Source organism: Berghia stephanieae, chromosome 13, assembly GCF_034508935.2.
Source record: "Berghia stephanieae isolate SIO BIC M18660-M18661 chromosome 13, UCSD_Bste_1.3, whole genome shotgun sequence".
Lineage (NCBI taxonomy): Eukaryota > Metazoa > Mollusca > Gastropoda > Nudibranchia > Aeolidiidae > Berghia > Berghia stephanieae.
In genome coordinates, this window is record NC_088372.1 from 14,271,777 (window position 1) to 14,296,514 (window position 24,738).

A 24,738-nucleotide genomic window follows, 5' to 3' on the forward strand; every position below is an offset into this window, starting at 1 on the left:
TCCCAAATTACACAGATAAGGTAATTGTTAATGAAATAAAAAAAGTATATCAGCTAAGACAAATTTCATAAAATATGTGCACATTTTTACTTGCCCTCACCTCTCCTTCACATCTTAGTAACTTTTTCCTTTTGGCAAAGTGGTCTAAAAACAACTATTTACATAACCGATGCATTTTTAATCATCATAAGACAATATACTAACTTTCGGAGAACGTAACCAGCTCATCATTATCATTGCATTTTTTGTCATTTTCATCAAGCTTTGCAGTCGAATCAGACTCCTGATATCCCTAGCAAAGCATTGGACTGGTATCAAATCCCACTTCTGATCCTTCTATTTATCTAACAGTAACTGGCTCTAATTAAGCCTAGAATAAAGTAATAAGCAATAGACTTAGTACCTAACTAAAGCGTAGATAGCAAACCTTACAGTTATTGCAGAAACTGAGATAACACCGAGTCCAGGATCTGAAGATCAATTAATAAATTTGAATCTATATTCCACATACTTGGACAAGCTGTAGCAAATATACGATCATCCACTGTTCTCAGTTCATCAAAATTGGCCACCTTGAAGCTATTGACAGAGGCTGGACGAGAGGCAATTCTGTCAAGTTCTCTAGTGTCAGATAAACCAACTCCAATAGAGAAGATGAGGATTCCATCATCATGTGCATTTTCAGCAAATCTCACGGTATTTCCTGCATCAACAGTTGACACTCCATCTGGATAAGGAGACGGCAATATTTCTTTATGTTAAATTACTGAATACAGAATAGATTAAACAGGACAATAATCTTCAAAAGTATATGATATATGCGCTGAATTACCGAAATAAGGCTGTTATACAAACAAAAACATTTTGTGTATTTTTTTACTGGACTAGCAGCCAATGCCATTTACTGCAAGAGTTGTGACATAAAGCATTTCTTTCTTTAAAACTGAGCTGGCTGCATCACTAAAAATTTCTCTTAACTATTTAATAGCACGGATGTAACTTTGCTCAGATCCAACCATTGTATTCAAGAATAGAGCAGTGACTTGTTGTGACTTAAGCTTCAAAGAGGTCTGAAACACATTGCTGTCAATGGTCTTTCTGTTAACATGGTTTTGATTTGTTTGTATTTTGGGTTTATTTTAATCAACAGACGAAATTAGGAGGAATAATAATTTAATAGAGATTCAGTTTCGCTGTAAACAGTTTGTGAGAATAATAAATATCAATTTATAATAAAGTCAGAATTTCTACCTGTCAGAATGACGATCACATTTTCAACCAGTGGTCGGTCTCCTTTATCAGGTGCAAACATTTTATTCCTCACCACATCTAGAGCGCCTGCTGTATTTGTTTGCCCAGGAGTGAAGGCAGTCTTCCTCACAGCTGCCAAAATATCAGCCTTAGAACTAAATAAAACAGAGCAAAATTGGTTAACAATAAATATTACAAAAATAGTATTCATTCAATGTTTTGCACGGCACTTAAGTAGGAATATTTAAAATGAATATATGATATTAAATCACGATTATTTGTACATTTACACATGCCATTGAATGATGCAAACCTAAACTTTTCTGGACTTGTTATATATTTCAATATGGAGTTTTAAAATTCCCTTACACTTTATATTTATATTTTGCAAAAAAAAAAAACAAACAAATTAATTAAATAAAAAAAATAAGTATCTTACGTCTATAAGGTAGTGCTGTTCACATCTTTATTAACAATCACTCTCTATTTTTACTTAAACAAGACTGAACATATACAATATTGTTTTGCTTCTGTTTTTTTTTTTTTTTTTTCGTTTTTTTTGTTTTGTTTTGTTTTCTACTTCCTTTTTAAGGCAACTCTTACCTGTAATCGTTAAGATTAAATTGTACGTTAACTTTGGTACTGTAGGTCATAAATCCAACACGGACATTGCCTGTGTCTATGTCTGCCTTGCTGAGGAATTCTTCCACAAAGTTGAGAATCTGTTTGATACAATTTATCAGGGTTGTAGATGAAAACGTAAACTACCATAAACATTATAATATACTGTAATACTTTATTTTAAAAAAAGAAAGAACGAAAGATCGGCGATCAAATTTTAAATCCAATCTAATAGATTAAGATGTGAAAGGCATACCAAGAGTTGAATCACACGAATTATAAAATATTTCTCCATGCTTACAGTTTCGTTAAGGGCGTTTGTAACATACCCTTCTTGCTATTGATGAGTATTTAGTGATGAATCTTGATGCTCCACTTTGGGTGTTCTCTACCTGTGTGATTTGTTTAAGATTATGCAGATCCCATGTGTGGTGTGAATATTAAAGGAATTATTCTACAAGTGATAAATCTATATATCTTCACACTTTGTGGGCATTGGAGAAAATTGAGTATGAACATAAAAGTGGAAACATTATAATAGAAAATCACATTTATAAATACACAACTCAAAATCTTTAAACCCACATCTGTTTTCATGTTACAAATTCAGTCTGATCCCAATGCTACTTAAACAACAGTGATATAAAATCAATTTTTTTAAAAAGCCAAACCTTGCGGAAATTCCTCTGAGTCACACTCGTTGACGAGTCGACAATCATCACCAAATCAGCTCTACCCAGAACACAGTCTACCAAAAGATTGAAATAATTAATTAATACAGCTCCAATTGTTATTGTTTACAACTAAGACATACGTGATCATTTAAGCAATTTATAAATAAATAGCAAGGTTACACTTTGAGGAAATTGGCTCATATTTTTCTCAATGTCTTTTTTTACAAAGCATTTAAAACATTGAATAAATATGTAAAAATCTTCTCTTCAAGGTGAAACTACTGATATTCAATTGTTTTAATAAAATGTTGTGTATCAATCAATTAATGTTGTTTTTTTTTCATTATGAATAATAAAAAAAAAAGTCTTAACATTGACATGCCAAGATAAGTGCTGTATTTTTAATCATTCAAAACACTTTGAAATACATGAAAGCATTAAGAACTTAGAAACATACCAGACAACGGGGGTGGCAGTGTGGTTGTCGTTATTTCTGGGGAGAACGAAGGTGAATATATCATCAAGTAAATCACACATAAAAAGTAAAATTTAAGACACACAGATACAACAATAAGCTCTTACACAACCAAAAACATAAAATTAATTAATTGTTATTTCTTACAAACACGAATGCATGGCAAATACAACGTATAAATTGCTTCCTCTCATTGATGTTTATTCATTCAGTCAGTGCATCAAAATATATTATCAAATCAGGTACATCATTTTTTTAAGACAGTCCCATTTTTATTGTTACTAACACATGTTAAAAACTGCACTAAACTACAAAAGGGAAAAATGGAGAACATAAGTTAGTTAAATAGCTGTCCATAACTGAACACAATTTTAAAATTTAAATGTTCAGGTGTTTAAAATTTGACTTTTTTCACGGTTTTCTGGATGTTAAGCAATGCTTTAGGTATTTTTCTCCATCATAATGGTATATAAAATATAACCATTCCGCACGAGTAACCAAAACATTGTCTGCAATGCTAAGTATCAGTTATGGACTTGACAAGCATAGATATAAAATTAATAGCAAATAAGATCAACACTTGAGAAAATAAAAACACAGATTGAAGTAAATCTGGCTCGTCATTAAACTACAAATCAATAGAAAAAAAGGAAAATGGCATGCATATCACTGGACTACTGGCTACAATACTCACGGCTTTTTCTGGAAATAAAAAAGTTACCAAAGCCAGCAAAATTATTTTTGAAAAATAAAACAACAAAAAAACAAATACAAAAAAAATAACCAAAAAAAACCTCACAAATGCAAAGAGAAAACAAGGATAAAAACAAAAACTAGATCCACAGAAAAGATGCTAATGATGAACTGAAATGGAAAATCAAAATGTTAAAAACAGCAAACATTTTTTTCAGAATCAATGCTGCAATGTCACTGATTTTTGTTTAGAAGATAATCAATAAGAGGAGAAGTAAATGAAATAAGAGTTCTCCTTCAACGTAAGGGAAAAAAATGAAGAGGTACAATACAAATTACGGAAAAAAACACTTATCGTAAAACATGCATTTGGCAGTGATGAGAAAGCATCATTTTTTCAAATCACAAAAGTATTGAACCTACAAACAGTTTGAATGAAATTCATTCAAATTATCATTTCTTCCATAAATTTTCTGATCATACTGCAGACCTAAATATCTTAACCAAAAAAGTGGTAATAGCAATGAGACTTGGCCATCTTTAGATGCTCCAGTCATATTGCTGGCACTGATCAATTGGTGAAAATAGTAAAACATGATATAGAGTTGGAGTAAAATCAAACAATTAAGCAATAGGTTACTCGTTTACAATCAAAGGTAAATTGTTTATATCACTTTGGATATGTTAAGATAATTGTTCGAAGTTTTGGATGTTATTAAAGTTTGGTTCCACTCACATCGCTGATGGTACATAATGATAAAAAATGAAGAAGTCTTAAAATACTCGTTTAGAGAGAGGGAGAAAACATCACAAAATTTTCATTTTAATAATTAATAAGTCCAGATTAACTGTCAAAGGTGCCAAATTTGCCAACTGCTTTAGATGGAATTGCATGTTGCACGATGAGTCAACAATAGAAAACTTATAACTTAATATGTCATGACTATCTCAACACTTTGTTAATTAGGAATACATTACCCATGCTGATCACTGGTTATTAATTAGCAGACTAAAGTTTTAATGGGTCATCTGAGGAATATGGGTAAACATTAGCAACACATATCATATCAAATGTCATATGTCAATTAATATAACTTGGAAAATAGTTAAAACAAAAGAAAATAAATTCAACAAATCAATAATTTAAAAATACAACAAAAACCCATAAAATCTTCAACCCAAAAACCACAATCCTCCACCATAATTGTTCCTATCAAAGTACCTTTACAAGATACCATGGATAAACTATGGTGAAAGTGAATAATATGGAAATCAGAGATTACTTCATTTTTAAAATTTAGTTGCACTCATTGATTGATATTTAATATGGCGAGCTTTACCATGCCAAAATACAAGTAATAATCCTTTAGAATAATTACCATTTATGTATTGAGATATTTAAAAAAGGTACATTATTTACCTGGTATTCATGAAAATGGGCCCCAATCATCATCATCCTTTTAATCCTCATGTACGAGTTTGTCGTCTATGCCATTACAATCATCCTCACCATTACGATTATTATCTTTATTATTTTTCATTTGTGCCATTTTATCCTGAGGTACTACACTCATTTGTGGTTTGTAAGTCCCGATTTAAGTGGTATAAAGTGCAGACATAGAAAAGCCTCTTTACTCACATTTTCTCACCATGACCGGGTGTAAAAATAGTATAGCTGGCTGGGAGTAGCTTGATCTTTGTCGAAAAGTATAAAATGGCAGCACTAAGAGGTGTCTTGTTTTGTTTAAGATCTTATGTGATGCTATTTGATTGGGGCTCCTTTAAATCTTTTTAAGTACATTCTGTGGACCTTTCACAGTATAAAAGCTCATAGTGTTTGGATTAATTGATTTTAACAAAAACCTTTAAGTCATTTTTCATTGAATTTAACATTTACATAGAGAAACGTCAAGCTTTATGTTTATAGAGTTGTCAGTAAACATTGGACGAAAATAATTTTGGAATTTGTTTTGTTTTTCAATAACAATTTGAAATAAAGCCGAGCAATCCCATAAAATGTAATGAAAGATCAGAAATGAAATTGAAGGGAAATTAAGTGAGTGCAAAAGAGAAATCTTTTGTAGAACAATGAATAGTTTAAGAAACCGAAAAAGAAGCAGAAAGAAAGCAAGTAAATGTATATTCTCAATATAAGTATCATTGAAATAATGGTCAAATCAAGTCCCTGCCGTTTATATATATATATATATATATATATTGATAAATAAACAGGTGAAAGTGAAAATAAAAATAAAGTAAAAAGTATACTATATTTTGAATACATTCTGCAAGGCAGAGAGAAGAGCAGCCTTTGCTTCATACCCTGGAAGTAACCTGATGTCACAGGTTTCAACTCCCAATCACTGAGTGTGTGACCTTGAGCTAATTGTCTCATCTTTCTTACTAAGGTGCTGCAATGTGTTTGACGCCCAGGATATTCAAGCCTTCCCCTTGAAATATATGCTAACGACAATTTCCCCATTGTTATAAATATAAAGTTTATATATTTTTCATTTAATCTGTAAGAACAGATTGAGATAAGTATATTCCGCCATTTCAAAATAATCATTCAATTCAACTTACTCAATTTGTCTGGTGTACCTCTAGTTGATGTTCCACCTGGAAAGAAAGAAAAATTAATAAAACTAAGTGGCGTGTAATAGAGTTCAAAGAATTCCTGAAGCATAACATGCATATATGGCTTATGTAAGTTAAAGCACAGGCATACTTTTCACTCTTCAGGCCAACTCCAGAATATGCATATATCAGTTAAGACCCTACTTTAAAAACATTAATAAATTAGAAAAAGGCAGGTTTGCGCTTCAGGACAAATTGCAGATCCAGAGACCAATGGTTTGTCATGCAATACTTGGAACGATTAGGATGGCAATAAAATTAAATTTAGACGGGCTGTCTTTTTTATTAGGACTGTCCCAAAGGTATTTGCCTCATAGAGCAACTATATTTCAAGATACAGCAAAACACACAGGTGTATACGATACATAAGAATAGACTCATATAGATATAGTCTTTAAGCTCGGATTATCATTAGATTATGCATACATCACCTCAAAATTGTTATTTTGTTGTTCACTAGTATAATTGTGTCAGCATATGCATATCAGAATGTGTGATCCTGATTGTACATTTGCAACGATGTGTCTGCAAATTATCTTCTAGATCAAGATTTAGGAGTAGCATTAGGTCAAAATGAAAGGTATTTTACAAAATATCTGTCATTCCTTTGAATTGGCACATTGAATTCTAACATGAAAGTCCATCAGTATCCCTTTGTTTATTTTTGTATTTAAATTCAGTACGCACAGTAATAACTTGTTTTGTTTTGTTTTTAAGGGTTTTACGGCGCTTGCAACACATTCAGGTTATATCAGCGCCAGTAAAAAGGAAGAAAATGGGATAGTAAAAAGTTCTAGAATTACAATTAAAGCACCCAAGAAAAAGTAAGACAAAGGGGAACTGAGAACAAATAGGGATCAGATGTAGATTCCAAGAGCATACCACCAATGTACTTAGTTTGAAATCACCTACAAGTCTCATCCAGGCACAAGCACAAAATCCAACAAAGAGGAATACACTCAAATGCTTACATTATACATTCAAAATAAAAATAATAATACATAACAGAGAGATGATTTACAAGGAAAAAAATATCATCTCCCAAAACAATAACTATGCATTTGACTGTTTCCCTCCCAGCTAGGACTCCGGCCAGAGCCAGGACAAAACCAAGTAATCCCATTCCAAGACAAAGACAGAAAGCATGTTGGAAAACAGATATAAGGGGATAGAAGACGCAGTATGTACCTCCCTGCCCGCTATGAGAGGTCAGGTTCCCCACCCAGCAGTAATAACTTACTACTGTTTGAGGATGGGATTATAAATCTTTTCAAAATATTTTACTTACAGAGGGTTGAGAAGACATGATGTCTCAGTTCTCTCAGCTCAGAAAATTCCTGGACAGCAAATCTGTTCTCTTCCACTGGCTTGCTGGCGATTCCATCCAACTCTTTGGTGTCTGTCAAACCAATTCCAATGGCATAGATATGGATTCCTTCTGCTCTAGCCTGCTCTGCTTCTGGAATAGTTTTTCTAGAGTTGATATTAGATACACCATCAGTCAACACAATAGCAATGTTGTCCACTCCTTCTCTGTCTCCATTCCATTCTTTAAACATTTCAGTCCTCATAGTCTTCAAGGCATCAGCAGTGTTAGTACTGCCATATCTCCATGGAATATCATCCACAGCATTGTAAATGTCAGCTTTACTCTGGTATTCATTCAGTTGGAAAATTACATGATCTTCTGTACTATAGATGATGACTCCCACTCTTACATTGCCATTGTCAATGTCAGCTTCAATCAAAAAGTCTTTGATAAAGTCTTTCATTAAATCAAAGTTGGGTTCTGTAACACTGGTGGAGGAATCTAGGACAAATACTAAGTCGTGACGGACATCAGAGCAACCTGTGAAAAACAGCAACAATCGACTATGGAATGGCATTCATAGCATCTTTTTTAAGCTATGTGTATGGTAACTTTTCTAAGTATAGATTTGGATTTTCTTAGAGTTTTGCCCTAAAGTTGTCAAATTTGAAGATTTCGAGGTTTTGGATATGGGTGAGTGGTGAATGTTAATAATTGAGCAAAAATGAAATTTTGATTTTCAAGGAAGGTAACTTTTACAATATACAAAACAAAATTAAAAATCGGCATAAAAGCATTCCTTTTAAGGCAAATTTGGTTAAAATAGATATGCATGTTGCAGTAATGGCCTGTCGTTTTCACTTAATTCATATATTTTGATCAGTAGATTTTTCTATCTTGTGCGGTTCAGTAACTGACTGTATCCATAGTAAAACTAAAACAGGTTATGAAGATAAGATGCTGGAATCTACAAAGCATGTGTAGATCAGGGACTACTGCAAAAGATGTCAGGGAGATGAAAAAATATAAAGTGAACCTGCTCAGTGTTAGTGAGAGCAAATGATGGTGCAGGAAAACGAACTTTTCTCATGGGAAGTTATTCTCTACTCAGGAGAGGAAGATGTACACGAGCGAGGTTCAACGTCCCCAATTGATGGAGTGGAGAGCAATAAATTCCAGAATAATAGAAAAAAATACATTAATTCAAGAATATGTCCCACATAGTGAAAGAGACGAGGCAGACAAAGACCATTTATATGAAAATCTGCAGTAGAATCGAGACTTCATTGGAATCGTGTTCACCATAGCATCATACAAATGAAACATCAGATATTTAGGCCAGCATAGGATCTGAGGAAGCACCAAAAAAAAAAAAAAAGAAAACTTGAACGTAGTTTACAATTAAGTCATCAAGACGCATGCAAAAGCCAACTGGAACAAGAACCATCTTAGCTACAATAAAAGTGACCAGCTCACAATTTTAGACTACAATTGGTCTCAATTGCCTGAAACACTACCTGCACAAGATCTTCAAAATAGGAGAAACAGAATGTGCCTTTGTGATGGTGGAGAGGGAGACATTACAATATACTCCAGACCTCAGAAAGTATTCAACAGCAAGACAGGATTTTTGGTCTGGAACCACGCCTTTGCAGACCAAACTACATTGTGCCCCTGACAGAGCTGAGGAAGACAACAGCATTCCTCCACCAATTGAACATTGAAATGTGAAGACAATATGAGATGGAATGAAGAAGAATGAGAAGTTTGCTTATATCAACCCTCATGACTCGTTCCAGCTTCTAACTCTCATTACCCATATTCAATGGCTTGTTATTTACAACTCTTTCTCGAAGGACTCTTATCATGATGTGGTTTTCAATTTTCTGCCTAATCCTAGCAACTCCCATTCACATCCTAACTCTGTTTTCATCAAAGTAACTGCAGCCAACTGCCTCTAAGAAATGTTATGCCAACTCACAACTTTTAACAAGCTCTCTATAATGCTTCTTTCTGTTTGTGTGCTTTACAGACTTTTCTTCAAAGAACACTGTGAGCTTCAAACAAATTTATCTCCTTTGTTTTTACTCCAAATCACAATGTCAAGCTTCCTAATTTTTGGAATGAAGACGTATCTATGTATATATAATCTATATTGCAATATTCACTTACTGACTAAATCTTTTGGAGTTGTTCGTTTTGGAGCAGCAGTCGAACCTGAAATAAAGAGCAAAACACTTTGTTTCATTGAAACTTGAATCCAAGATATGCCAGATGCAAAATAGATAAGAGACACGAGAATAACGCCCTGACGGTAACGCAAACTGTCACTTAATGAAATTTGAAATGAATGAAAAAGAAGTTATAATAATTTGATGATATAAACAATCATCAGTAGAACATTGCAAGTCATCAAAACAAAATACTTACACAAAGAAGAGAAGACATGATGTCTCAGTTCTCTCAGCTCAGAAAATTCCTGGACAGCAAATCTGTTCTCATCCACTGGCTTGCTGGCGATTCCATCCAACTCTTTGGTGTCTGTCAAACCAATACCAATGGCATAGATATGGATTCCTTCTGCTCTAGCCTGCTCTGCTTCTGGAATAGTTTTCCTAGAGTTGATATTAGATACACCATCAGTCAACACAATAGCAATGTTGTCCACTCCTTCTCTGTCTCCATTCCATTCTGTAAACATGTCAGTCCTCATGGTCTTCAAGGCATCAGCAGTGTTAGTACTGCCATATCTCCATGGAATATCATCCACAGCATTGTAAATGTCAGCTTTCGTTTGATATGTGTTTAGTTGGAACATGAGATGATCTTCTGTACTGTAGATGATGACTCCCACTCTTACATTGCCATTGTCAATGTCAGCCTCGTACAAAAAGTCTTTGATAAAATCCTTCATCAAGTCAAAGTTTGGTTCAGTCACACTAGTTGAGGAATCTAGGACAAATATTAAGTCATGACGGGCATCCGAGCAACCTGTAAAACATATCATCATAAATTAAAATAGTTTAGTGCCAATTAGTTAAATTAAAGATACATAATTGGGAGAGAACAAATATATAAAAATATTACACTTACTTGCAATGTAATGTAACATACAGGTAAAAAGTTCATAAGTTACTGTCATATGGATATTAGCAATGAAAAACAACTTATCTCAAGATTAAAACCATCTCAAGATTAGCAAACTGGTGCTATGCATTTATGTAAAATACTCGCAACACCCGTCAGTCAGATATAACTTACCAACACACAATACTTTGTACAACCTTGAACGTTTTTAGTCTGATTGATATAATTTAATGAGAGATAATCACCAAAATGGCTGTCTAAAAGCAAAAATAAAGAGTTCAGTTATCTCAATGTCGTTCCTTCAATAAGCAGTTGTTTATAATCAATCAAAACATAAACCGGTGATTTTCATTCTATTGAGAAATTCACTTACTGACTACAGCTTTAGGAGTTGGAGCTGGAGTTGTTCGTTTTGGGGCTGCAGTCGAACCTGAAATAAAGAAGCAATACATTTTCTCTATAGTGAAAACTAAACTCGAGTCATATATAAAATATTATGTTATTATCTAAACCAGCATATACCTTTTTGTTTTGCACTATCACATGAAAAAAAAAAACTACTATAAAGCCTTCTAAAATTACTTATATACGTTTCAAAATGCTTATTTATTCATTCTTATCATATTATATTGTTTCAGTAATTGGACCTCAAAATGGATCTAGCATTCCTTCAATTGCATTAAATTAAAAGAATATACAGTGTATATTTCATTACACAGTGCATATTATTTGAGATAACAATACTTTTAAAAAAAAAAATAAATAAATAGATAAAAGCATAGAATATTTTTTTTAAAATCAAGTTTGTAAAATCATTTTCCTTATAGATGAATAAAGTTTATTTTATACAATTTGAAAATTATTGAAGACTACAAATTGATGCCACGAACAAACGTCATTGGATTGTGTAAGTCGTCAAATCATAATACTCACACAGAGAAGAAAATACGTGGTGCCTCAGATCTCTCAGCTCAGAAAATTCCTGTACAGCAAACCTGTTCTCTTCCACTGGCTTGCTGGCGATTCCATCCAACTCTTTGGTGTCTGTCAAACCAATACCAATAGCATAGATATGGATTCCTTCTGCTCTGGCCTGCTCTGCTTCTGGAATAGTTTTCCTAGAGTTGATATTAGATACACCATCAGTCAGAACAATAGCAATGTTGTCCACTCCTTCTCTGTCTCCATTCCATTCTTTAAACATTTCAGTCCTCATAGTCTTCAAGGCATCAGCAGTGTTAGTACTGCCATATCTCCATGGAATATCATCCACAGCATTGTAAATGTCAGCTTTACTCTGGTATTCATTCAGTTGGAAAATTACATGATCTTCTGTACTATAGATGATGACTCCCACTCGTACATTGCCATTGTCAATGTCAGCCTCAATCAAAAAGTCTTTGATAAAGTCTTTCATTAAATCAAAGTTGGGTTCTGTCACACTGGTGGATGAGTCCAGTACAAATATTAAGTCGTGACGGGCATCTGAACAACCTGACAGAAATCAAGGGAAGTTTCATTCAAAGCAAATGGTTTTAAAAGCATAAAAATTAACCAGCATTAAAGATAAAAAGGGCAAATAGATTGTTAATGAATACTTAATATTGATGCAAGACAAATTTTAATATTCAAGCATTTACCATTCACAATATATATTAATATAAATACAAAACCATTAAGAAAAAACAAACAAAACTAAAGCTCTGCTTCATACATAATAAATTTGCCTGATCAAAAGTTTTACAAAAGAACTCAATGAAGACTGTAATCTTAAGAAGATTAACTAATACAATAAAAAAATTTATCAGTTATATATTTAAAACTATCCCAAGTTAAATATTGAAAACAATCCCCTTACAGAAAAGCACCAATTATATTAAGCAAGATTCTCAAAATACAAGGTGCCCTAGAAGTCTTTGAGTTAGTTTTAATGTTTATTTAAAAACTTGATGAGATGAACGTCTCAAAGACTTCATGGACAACTTATATAAAAAGGAAAGATCAAGGCGAAGGCAAACTTTTTGAATGAGTTACTATAACTTTTTAGTCTGCATCTCATTGTTTTTCTATTATACTGTAAGAATGTTAATGTGTAAGAGGTTGTGAAACAAAGGTTTAATAAATAATATTGATAAATGAGTTGACCCTATATCGGCCGTTTTCAGAAAAACGCCAAATTCGAGTCCTCAAATTTTTAAAAAGTCAAGTCTTTCCAACATACTCATTATTCTGTGTATGCTTTCTGTGATATGTATGAGACATAAAATTGTAATAACAGGGCTTAGTGAGTTTCCAGTGGTCACTTATTCAAGTATTTGTGAATCACGATCCACATGTGACTCATTCCTGTTACGCTTAAAAAATTATGTCACATTACATAAGTTAACACATTTTTGGACAATTATTGAAATAAAACATTGGAAAACAATAAACACAGAGCATTGATACCAATTCCGACAACAAAATGACATTTATTGTTTTACAAAAGGCATTCAGAAATCAGTTTTTGAAAACAAAGGATATTATTTGAGCAATCATCATCTCCAGAAAATTGTAGGAAAATGACAAAAATAAAACTTGTTTACCATAGTCTAGGTATATAAGTGTTAAACCACCACAAATAATATTTCCTTTATATAATTATCATGAAAAAAAATGAAAAAGTCATTCTTAACAGGAATGAGTTTGTGTAACAGGAATGAGTAATTACAACATATTTACTCGAAAGGATTATAAATTCAATACGCTTAGTGATTGAAACTCAGAAGGGGAACAAAATGGTTACGGCGCCAATACAATGATTTGGGGCTTATGTTAGTAGAGACCCACAAAAGAGCACCAACATTGTTTGTTAACTTAACTCTAGGTTGAATCAATTGATTCAAAATAACTCTTTCGTGGCAGTTCGGAATGTTTGGATAAACAGACAAAAGAGAAAGAGGCATTTTTAAAACACTAGAAAGAGCAAGAAACTGCCACATATCCATGTACGATTTTGGTTTACTTAATGACATAACGTCCAGTTTGAACATTTCTTCCAGGGTATCTTTATCACTTATGTGAACATCGGGAATATAATGGTCCAAGCTTGTGACAAAAAATCAACAACTGTCTGGATGTTGTCATTGAGTGAAGCAAGGTTTGAATCTGACAAATAATGGTCCTTGTGTAAAGCCAGCTCTTATATCAATCTTACTCGTATTTCGTCTGTTTGTGTGTCTTTGCCAAATGCATACACTGCACCACAGGCAGGCAGGCAATCCCCATCGGCCCTCACCTTGACTGAAAATAACTGTTTCCCATAAAACAGAGATCTAGGGATATCATTTGGATTTGTACATGTGCCTTCTGTTCCTGAAATGTTTGATGTCTTACAGGAGTGCAAAATGATATTGTAATGTTCTTTTCACTGAATTTTTGCCACATTTCTTGTTTTTTTATGCTATCTTTCAAAAAAAGTTTTCTAGTTTTTGATCAGGGTACGTGTCAACGGAAATTTGTGTTTTTTTAATGACCTGTCCTAGCGCTTTTTGTACTTTTCGGATTTCCTTTTTTTATGAGAAAGAGAGGAGAACAGCCTTTTCACTTCTTCAAGACTTTGGTTTTTCAACATAAAGGTTTCATTGGCTGTTTTAGTAGCTTGATATCTTTGACGAGAGACATACTGGAGTGGAGATTTTGAGTGTGAGGATGGAGTGTAACTCAGATCAAGATTTTGCTGTTTCCGGTATGTAGTGTGTGTGTGATAATTTTTTATCCAATTCTTTCTCTGTTTGCATTGTTCTCTTGGTGTCTTATCTTTTATGGACTTTTTCTTTCCACTCGATTTGTCGCTCTGGTATTTGTCTTGTTCTTTTTTAAGATTAACAGCACGTCGAATAAGATCTCCATCTCGTCTTTTTGACGGTAAAGTTGTTGCTCTCGGCTGACGTCATGACTTTTTAGGCCTTTGTGATAAGAAAACAAAATAAAACAATCGTTACAACAAGCTATGACCATTGAAAATGAACACTAATATCAAGTTACATTTCGCCACCCTCATTCCTGTTACAAAACAAGGTGTAACAAGAATTAAAGTCAAGAAACAAAGAAGACTATTATGTGATACAATGTCACATTTGTACAAGCGATACCGAGCCGTTAAAATCATAGTAATCATCTAAAATATATCTGAGCCTCACAGGCAACAAACTATGTTTGGACATTGGGCATTTGGTATTGGCAAGTTAACTTTGTACTAAAAATAGTCTTTCAGGAATGGAAGAAATGAATATGTATACATTAAAAATTGTTTTTAATGGTAACCTTGTAACCATGAATGTTACCACTTTAATGGACATAGGCCTGTAACACTTCAGTGGTTTACAAAACACTTTACCAAACACATCCTTATGAAACAAAAGAATATGCTATGAATCAATAAACCATATGGAGGCGCCGTGGTCGAGTGGTTACCAAAAGGACTCCTAACTGGGAGGTAACAGGTTCGAAAACCTCCACAACCATAGAGTTGTTTCCTTAATCAATGAAATTAATTCTGGTTGATTCACTTTGCTTCACCCAGGTGTATATTATGGTACCAGTGCTGCTGGGGAATGTAATTTGCTATAGACCAATGTCATATTCATAAGTTAAATGTCTGTTTCATGCTACAGAAACAGGGATAAGCTCCGATTCTATGGGCCATTATGCTACAAAGTACTTAGTTACAATAAAACGTGTGTTTTATTTTTATGAAAGTTCACATTCCTCATTTCTGTTACTCATTCCCGTTATGTTTTCCTCATTCCTGTTACATCCCTCATTCCTGCTACAAAACAAGGTGTAACAGGAATGAGTGTAACAGGGATGAGTTTATCATCGCTTCAGTTCATACTATCCCTAAAATATGCTTTATTCCAACATTAAAGTATGACTATTATTTAGAGCCTTTAAAAAGCTATATACTGATACGTTTTATTTTTGATTCAATTTCTAATTTAAATAACAAGCCCTGGTAACAGGAATGAGGGGCATGGTCTAATGTTGAACACTACTCACCATTCTTGAAGCGGTTTTGATCTGGAAATCACACTGGATGAAAAAACCATGTGTTTGTAGTTTCGGCCATGATGGAAAAGGGGCATATACGGCGAGAAAACATTGTTAGTTGCACTTCTATTGTTTAGAGGATTTTAATTGGTTAATTTTCACTGCCGTTACAGGAATGAGTAACCCCCTTGGGGACAAACTTTAGTAATATATAATAAAAATTTTAAAAGTCTGATTGTTACAAACTTTTATGAGGATGTTAGAAGATGGCATTTTCATCAGCTGAATTCATAGTTGTATACAACAAGACGCTCCATTTTGTTAAGAATTCGATTTTTAGCCATCATCCAAAAAAAAGGACAGGGTGTTTTCGTCTACCCCCATCAATACAATACGTCGTATCTATCCTGAACCTCTCCCGATTTTTGTTTTTTATGTTTCATACAAGTTAGTAATGTGTAGTGAGACTGTGTAAGCAAGTATTTGCTAACAATATATGCATCAAATATTTCAAAGAGCCAATTATCGTCACAGGACAGGAATTTGGCATTTTTTTTTAAAAAAGCCGATATGACTCAGACAATCTGAATCTATTTTAGAAAATTGTTGTTGGCAAGGAAATGGTTATAGATGACAAGTTAACAAGCAGAATAAGGATCTTTTAAAATGGCGTCAGAATTATAACTGTAATGTAACATAAAGGTAAACATTTTATCAGTTAGTGCTATATATATATTAGCAATTCATCTTTAGATGAAAACCTTTTCAATATCAGCAAATAAGCAGCTGTTATAATCAATCAAAACACAAACCGATGATTTTCATTCTATTGAGAAATTTACTTACTGACTACAGATTTAGGGGTTGGAGCTGGAGTTGTTCGTTTTGGGGCTGCAGTCGAACCTGAAATAAAGAAGCAAAACATTTCGTCTTCAGTGAAAACTTAACTCAAGTCAAATACAAAATATTATGTTATTATTTAAACCAGCAGATTACAATTACCTAGAGCTGTAATTTCCTTTTTGTTTTGCCCTATCATTAGCAAAACAAGAATAATGCCCTAAAGGTAATTAAATTTTTATTTCACTTTTAATCTATCATATTGCTTTTTTAAATTTCTTAAATACATTTTATTATGCTAATTTTTATTCATTCTGATACTATCATATCATGTCAATAATAGGACATTAGATTGGAGCAACTGTTCCTTAAAATGTCCTTACAAAAAGTTAATTATTATGCATTACAAATTGCATATTCTTTGAGATAAACATATTTTAAAAGAGAAAAACAGGGAAGAAATTTTTTTTTAAAATAAAATTGAAGACAACTTGATGCCACGAACAAACGTCAATTGGAAATGTGCAAGTTGTTAAATCATAATACTCACACAGAGAAGAAAAGACGTGATGCCTCAGTTCTCTCAACTCAGAAAATTCCTGTACAGCAAACCTGTTCTCTTCCACTGGCTTGCTGGCAATTCCATCCAACTCTTTGGTGTCTGTCAAACCAATACCAATGGCATAGATGTGGATTCCCTCTGCTCTGGCCTGCTCTGCTTCTGGAATAGTTTTCCTGGAGTTGATATTAGATACACCATCTGTCAACACGATAGCAATGTTGTCCACTCCTTCTCTGTCTCCATTCCATTCTTTAAACATTTCAGTCCTCATAGTCTTCAAGGCATCAGCAGTGTTGGTACTGCCATATCTCCATGGAATATCATCCACAGCATTGTAAATATCAGCTTTGGTTTGATATGTGTTTAGTTGGAACATGACATGATCTTCTGTACTGTAGATGATGACTCCCACTCTTACATTGCCATTGTCAATGTCAGCCTCGTACAAAAAGTCTTTGATAAAATCCTTCATCAAGTCAAAGTTTGGTTCTGTCACACTAGTTGAGGAATCTAGGACAAATATTAAGTCGTGACGGGCATCCGAGCAACCTATAAAAAACATCATCATAAAATAAAATAGTTTAGTGCCAATTAGTAAAATGAAAGATACAATTATTGGGAGAGAATAAATATATAAAAATATTACACTTACTTGCAGTATAATGAAACATACAGGTAAAAAGTTCATAAGTTACTGTCATATGGATATTAGCAATGAAAAACAACATATCTCTAGATTAAAACCTTCTCAAGATTAGCAAACTCGTTCTATGCGTTTATGTAAAATACTCACAACATCCATCAGTCAGATATAACGTACCAACACACAAATCTTTGTACAACCTTGAATGTTTTTACTCTGATTGATATAATTTAATGAAAGATAATCACCAAAATGGCTATCTTTAAGCAATAACAAAGAGTTCAGTTATCTCAATGTCATTCCTTCAATAAGCAGTTGTTTATAATCAATCAAAACATAAACCGGTGATTTTCAATTTATGAGAAATTCTCTTACTGACTATAGCTTTAGGAGTTGGAGCTGGAGTTGTTCGTTTTGGGGCTGCAGTCGAACCTGAAATGAAAAAGCAATACATTTTCTCTTCAGTGAAAACTAAACCCAAGTCATATATAAAATATTATGTCAATATCTAAACCAGCATATTCCTTTTTGTTTTGCCCTATCACAAGAAAAATCAAAATAAATTTACTATAAAGCGTTCTAAAAATACTTAAATACGTTTTATAGTGCTCATTTATTCATTCTTATCGTATCATATTGTTTTATTAATTGGACCTCAAAATGGATCTAGTGTTCCTTAAATTGCATTAAATTAGAAGAATATACAGTGTATATTTCATTACACAGTGCATATTATTTGAGATAACAATACTTAAAAAAAAAAAGATAAACAGGTAAAATCATAGAATATTTTTTTTTTAAATCAAGTTTGTAAAACCAATTTCCTTATAGATGAATAAAGTTTATTTTATACAATTTGAAAATTATTGAAGACGACAAATTGATGCCACGAACAAACGTCATTGGAATTGTGTAAGTCGTCAAATCATAATACTCACACAGAGAAGAAAAGACGTGATGCCTCAATTCTCTCAGCTCAGAAAATTCCTGTACAGCAAACCTGTTCTCTTCCACTGGCTTACTGGCAATTCCATCCAACTCTTTGGTGTCTGTCAAACCAATACCAATGGCATAGATATGGATTCCTTCTGCTCTGGCCTGCTCTGCTTCTGGAATAGTTTTCCTAGAGTTGATATTAGATACACCATCAGTCAGAACAATAGCAATGTTGTCTACTCCTTCTCTGTCTCCATTCCATTCTTTAAACATTTCAGTCCTCATAGTCTTCAAGGCATCAGCAGTGTTAGTACTGCCATATCTCCATGGAATATCATCCACAGCATTGTAAATGTCAGCTTTACTCTGGTATTCATTCAGTTGGAAAATTACATGATCTTCTGTACTATAGATGATGACTCCCACTCGTACATTGCCATTGTCAATGTCAGCCTCAATCAAAAAGTCTTTGATAAAGTCTTTCATTAAATCAAAGTTGGGTTCTGTCACACTGGTGGATGAGTCCAGTACAAATATTAAGTCGTGACGGGCATCTGAACAACCTGACAGAAATCAAGGGAAGTTTCATTCAAAGCAAATGGTTTTAAAAGCATAAAAATTAACCAGCATTAAAGATAAAAAGGGCAAATAGATTGTTAATGAATACTTAATATTGATGCAAGACAAATTTTAAAATTCAAGCATTTACCATTCACAATATATATTAATATAAATACAAAACCATTAAGAAAAAACAAACAAAACTAAAGCTCTGCTTCATACATAATAAATTTGCCTGATCAAAAGTTTTACAAAAGAACTCAATGAAGACTGTAATCTTAAGAAGATTAACTAATACAATAAAAAAATGTATCAGTTATATATTTAAAACTATCCCAAGTTAAATATTGAAAACAATCCCCTTACTGAAAAGCACCAATTATGTTAAGCAAGATTCTCAAAATACAAGGTGCCCTAGAAATCTTTGAGTTAGTTTTAATGTTTATCTAAAAACTTGATGAGATGAACTTCTCAAAGACTTCATGGACAACTTATATAAAAAGGAAAGATCAAGGCGAAGGCAAACGTTTTGAATGAGTAGCTATAGCTATTTAGTCTGCATCTCATTGGTTTTCAATTATACTCCAAGAATGTTAATGTGTAAGAGGTTGTAAAACAAAGGTTTAAAAATAATATTGATAAATGAGTTGGGCCTATATGACTCAGACAATCTGAATCTATTTTAGAAAATTGTTGTTGGCAAGGAAATGGTTATAGATGACAGGTTAAAAAGCAGAATAAGGATCTTTTAAAATGGCGTCAGAATTATAACTGTAATGTAACATAAAGGTAAACATTTTATCAGTTAGTGCTTTATAAATATTAGCAATTCATCTTTAGATGAAAACATTTTCAATATCAGCAAATAAGCAGCTGTTATAATCAATCAAACCACAAACCGATGATTTTCATTCTATTGAGAAATTCACTTACTGACTACAGATTTAGGGGTTGGAGCTGGAGTTGTTCGTTTTGGGGCTGCAGTCGAACCTGAAATAAATATTTCCTCTTCAGTGAAAACTTAACTCAAGTCAGATACAAAATATTATGTTATTATTTCAACCAGCAGATTACAATTACTCAGAACTGTAATTTCCTTTTTGTCTTGCCCTATCATTAGCAAAACCAGAATAATGGTAATAACATTTTTATTTCAATTTTAATCTATCATAATGCTTTGTAAAATTGCTTTATACATTTTATTATTATTATTATTCTCATTTTTATTCATTCTGATACTATCATATCATATCAGTAAAAGGACTTTAGATTGAAGCAACTGTTGCTTAAAATGTCCTATTAAAAATGTAACAATTATTATGCATTACAAATGGCATATTCTTTGAAATAAACATATTTTAAAAGAGAGAAACAGAGAAGAAACTTTTTAATAATAATCTTGAAGACGACAAAATGATGCTACGAACAAACGTCATTTTTCTGCAAGTCATCAAATCATAATACTCACACAGAGAAGAAAAGACGTGATGCCTCAGTTCTCTCAGCTCAGAAAACTCCTGTACAGCAAATCTGTTCTCTTCCACTGGCTTGCTGGCGATTCCATCCAACTCTTTGGTGTCTGTCAAACCAATACCAATGGCATAGATGTGGATTCCTTCTGCTCTAGCCTGCTCTGCTTCTGGAATAGTTTTCCTAGAGTTGATATTAGATACACCATCAGTCAGAACAATAGCAATGTTGTCCACTCCTTCTCTGTCTCCATTCCATTCTTTAAACATTTCAGTCCTCATAGTCTTCAAGGCATCAGCAGTGTTGGTACTGCCATATCTCCATGGAATATCATCCACAGCATTGTAAATATCAGCTTTGGTTTGATATGTGTTTAGTTGGAACATGACATGATCTTCTGTACTGTAGATGATGACTCCCACTCTTACATTGCCATTGTCAATGTCAGCCTCGTACAAAAAGTCTTTGATAAAATCCTTCATCAAGTCAAAGTTTGGTTCTGTCACACTAGTTGAGGAATCTAGGACAAATATTAAGTCGTGACGGGCATCCGAGCAACCTATAAAAAACATCATCATAAAATAAAATAGTTTAGTGCCAATTAGTAAAATGAAAGATACAATTATTGGGAGAGAACAAATATATAAAAATATTACACTTACTTGCAGTGTAATGAAACATACAGGTAAAAAGTTCATAAGTTACTGTCATATGGATATTAGCAATGAAAAACAACATATCTCTAGATTAAAACCTTCTCAAGATTAGCAAACTCGTTCTATGCGTTTATGTAAAATACTCACAACATCCATCAGTCAGATATAACGTACCAACACACAAATCTTTGTACAACCTTGAATGTTTTTACTCTGATTGATATAATTTAATGAAAGATAATCACCAAAATGGCTATCTTTAAGCAATAACAAAGAGTTCAGTTATCTCAATGTCATTCCTTCAATAAGCAGTTGTTTATAATCAATCAAAACATAAACCGGTGATTTTCAATTTATGAGAAATTCTCTTACTGACTATAGCTTTAGGAGTTGGAGCTGGAGTTGTTCGTTTTGGGGCTGCAGTCGAACCTGAAATGAAAAAGCAATACATTTTCTCTTCAGTGAAAACTAAACCCAAGTCATATATAAAATATTATGTCAATATCTAAACCAGCATATTCCTTTTTGTTTTGCCCTATCACAAGAAAAATCAAAATAAATTTACTATAAAGCGTTCTAAAAATACTTAAATACGTTTTATAGTGCTCATTTATTCATTCTTATCGTATCATATTGTTTTATTAATTGGACCTCAAAATGGATCTAGTGTTCCTTAAATTGCATTAAATTAGAAGAATATACAGTGTATATTTCATTACACAGTGCATATTATTTGAGATAACAATACTTAAAAAAAAAAGATAAACAGGTAAAATCATAGAATATTTTTTTTTTAAATCAAGTTTGTAAAACCAATTTCCTTATAGATGAATAAAGTTTATTTTATACAATTTGAAAATTATTGAAGACGACAAATTGATGCCACGAACAAACGTCATTGGAATTGTGTAAGTCGTCAAATCATAATACTCACACAGAGAAGAAAAGACGTGATGCCTCAATTCTCTCAGCTCAGAAAATTCCTGTACAGCAAATCTGTTCTCTTCCACTGGCTTGCTGGCAATTCCATCCAACTCTTTGGTGTCTGTCAAACCAATACCAATGGCATAGATATGGATTCCTTCTGCTCTGGCCTGCTCTGCTTCTGGAATAGTTTTCCTAGAGTTGATATTAGATACACCATCAGTCAGAACAATAGCAATGTTGTCTACTCCTTCTCTGTCTCCATTCCATTCTTTAAACATTTCAGTCCTCATAGTCTTCAAGGCATCAGCAGTGTTAGTACTGCCATATCTCCATGGAATATCATCCACAGCATTGTAAATGTCAGCTTTACTCTGGTATTCATTCAGTTGGAAAATTACATGATCTTCTGTACTATAGATGATGACTCCCACTCGTACATTGCCATTGTCAATGTCAGCCTCAATCAAAAAGTCTTTGATAAAGTCTTTCATTAAATCAAAGTTGGGTTCTGTCACACTGGTGGATGAGTCCAGTACAAATATTAAGTCGTGACGGGCATCTGAACAACCTGACAGAAATCAAGGGAAGTTTCATTCAAAGCAAATGGTTTTAAAAGCATAAAAATTAACCAGCATTAAAGATAAAAAGGGCAAATAGATTGTTAATGAATACTTAATATTGATGCAAGACAAATTTTAAAATTCAAGCATTTACCATTCACAATATATATTAATATAAATACAAAACCATTAAGAAAAAAACAAACAAAACTAAAGCTCTGCTTCATACATAATAAATTTGCCTGATCAAAAGTTTTACAAAAGAACTCAATGAAGACTGTAATCTTAAGAAGATTAACTAATACAATAAAAAAATGTATCAGTTATATATTTAAAACTATCCCAAGTTAAATATTGAAAACAATCCCCTTACTGAAAAGCACCAATTATGTTAAGCAAGATTCTCAAAATACAAGGTGCCCTAGAAATCTTTGAGTTAGTTTTAATGTTTATCTAAAAACTTGATGAGATGAACTTCTCAAAGACTTCATGGAAAAGTGAGTGGAGCAGGCACTTATGTTGGTAACAACAAGATATGAAGTGAGTAGAAAAGTGCCAGAAGACAATAGAGAATAAAAAATTTTTTCGCGGCGGTGGTGGGGTTTGAACCTGCGACCTTATTGGTACGACAACTCCGCCTGGCAGGTGAGAGCGTGGCTCTACCGTGTGAGCTATCCACGAACACAAAAATATTCGTTTCAAACCCAAAGTCATTTCTAGATCCCTCTCTCACCCACTTCTTGAGATCGCCGATTCGTTCGCCACCATCGCGAAGTAATTTTGACCAGCAGTTAAGCTTAATAGCCAATATTCTCATCACAAACATATAACATAGAAACGATTGAGACATTGAGTATGCTCCGGTGTATGGGGTGAATTTTTAATTCAGAAAAGTGAGTGGAGCAGGCACTTATGTTGGTAACAACAAGATATGAAGTGAGTAGAAAAGTGCCAGAAGACAATAGAGAATAAAAAATTTTTTCACGGCGGTGGTGGGGTTTGAACCTGCGACCTTATTGGTACGACAACTCCGCCTGGCAGGTGAGAGCGTGGCTCTACCGTGTGAGCTATCCACGAACACAAAAATATTCGTTTCAAACCCAAAGTCATTTCTAGATCCCTCTCTCACCCACTTCTTGAGATCGCCGATTCGTTCGCCACCATCGCGAAGTAATTTTGACCAGCAGTTAAGCTTAATAGCCAATATTCTCATCACAAACATATAACATAGAAACGATTGAGACATTGAGTATGCTCCGGTGTATGGGGTGAATTTTTAATTCAGAAAAGTGAGTGGAGCAGGCACTTATGTTGGTAACAACAAGATATGAAGTGAGTAGAAAAGTGCCAGAAGACAATAGAGAATAAAAATTTTTTTTTTCGCGGGGTGGTGGGGTTTGAACCTGCGACCTTATTGGTACGACAACTCCGCCTGGCAGGTGAGAGCGTGGCTCTACCGTGTGAGCTATCCACGAACACAAAAATATTCGTTTCAAACCCAAAGTCATTTCTAGATCCCTCTCTCACCCACTTCTTGAGATCGCCGATTCGTTCGCCACCATCGCGAAGTAATTTTGACCAGCAGTTAAGCTTAATAGCCACTTTTTTAATTCAGAAAAGTGAGTGGAGCAGGCACTTATGTTGGTAACAACAAGATATGAAGTGAGTAGAAAAGTGCCAGAAGACAATAGAGAATAAAAATTTTTTTCCGCGGCGGTGGTGGGGTTTGAACCTGCGACCTTATTGGTACGACAACTCCGCCTGGCAGGTGAGAGCGTGGCTCTACCGTCATTTCTATTCTCTAT

At 33.5% G+C, this 24,738-nt stretch overlaps 1 protein-coding gene across 1 annotated transcript in view; it reads right to left on the reverse strand.

Annotated features, from left to right (window-relative positions):
- LOC144958476 (uncharacterized) overlaps positions 1–24,738 on the reverse strand; it is a 192,836-nt gene that overhangs the window by 46,481 nt on the left and 121,617 nt on the right. Inside the window, 19 exon segments of the mRNA XM_078890453.1 lie at positions 512–727; positions 1,252–1,406; positions 1,855–1,973; positions 2,544–2,620; positions 3,004–3,039; positions 6,298–6,333; positions 7,640–8,200; positions 9,833–9,877; positions 10,091–10,651; positions 11,121–11,177; positions 11,681–12,241; positions 16,625–16,681; positions 17,169–17,729; positions 18,199–18,255; positions 18,762–19,322; positions 20,254–20,310; positions 20,789–21,349; positions 21,819–21,875; positions 22,381–22,941. Of these exon segments, the coding sequence (XP_078746579.1) occupies positions 512–727; positions 1,252–1,406; positions 1,855–1,973; positions 2,544–2,620; positions 3,004–3,039; positions 6,298–6,333; positions 7,640–8,200; positions 9,833–9,877; positions 10,091–10,651; positions 11,121–11,177; positions 11,681–12,241; positions 16,625–16,681; positions 17,169–17,729; positions 18,199–18,255; positions 18,762–19,322; positions 20,254–20,310; positions 20,789–21,349; positions 21,819–21,875; positions 22,381–22,941 (4,896 nt within the window).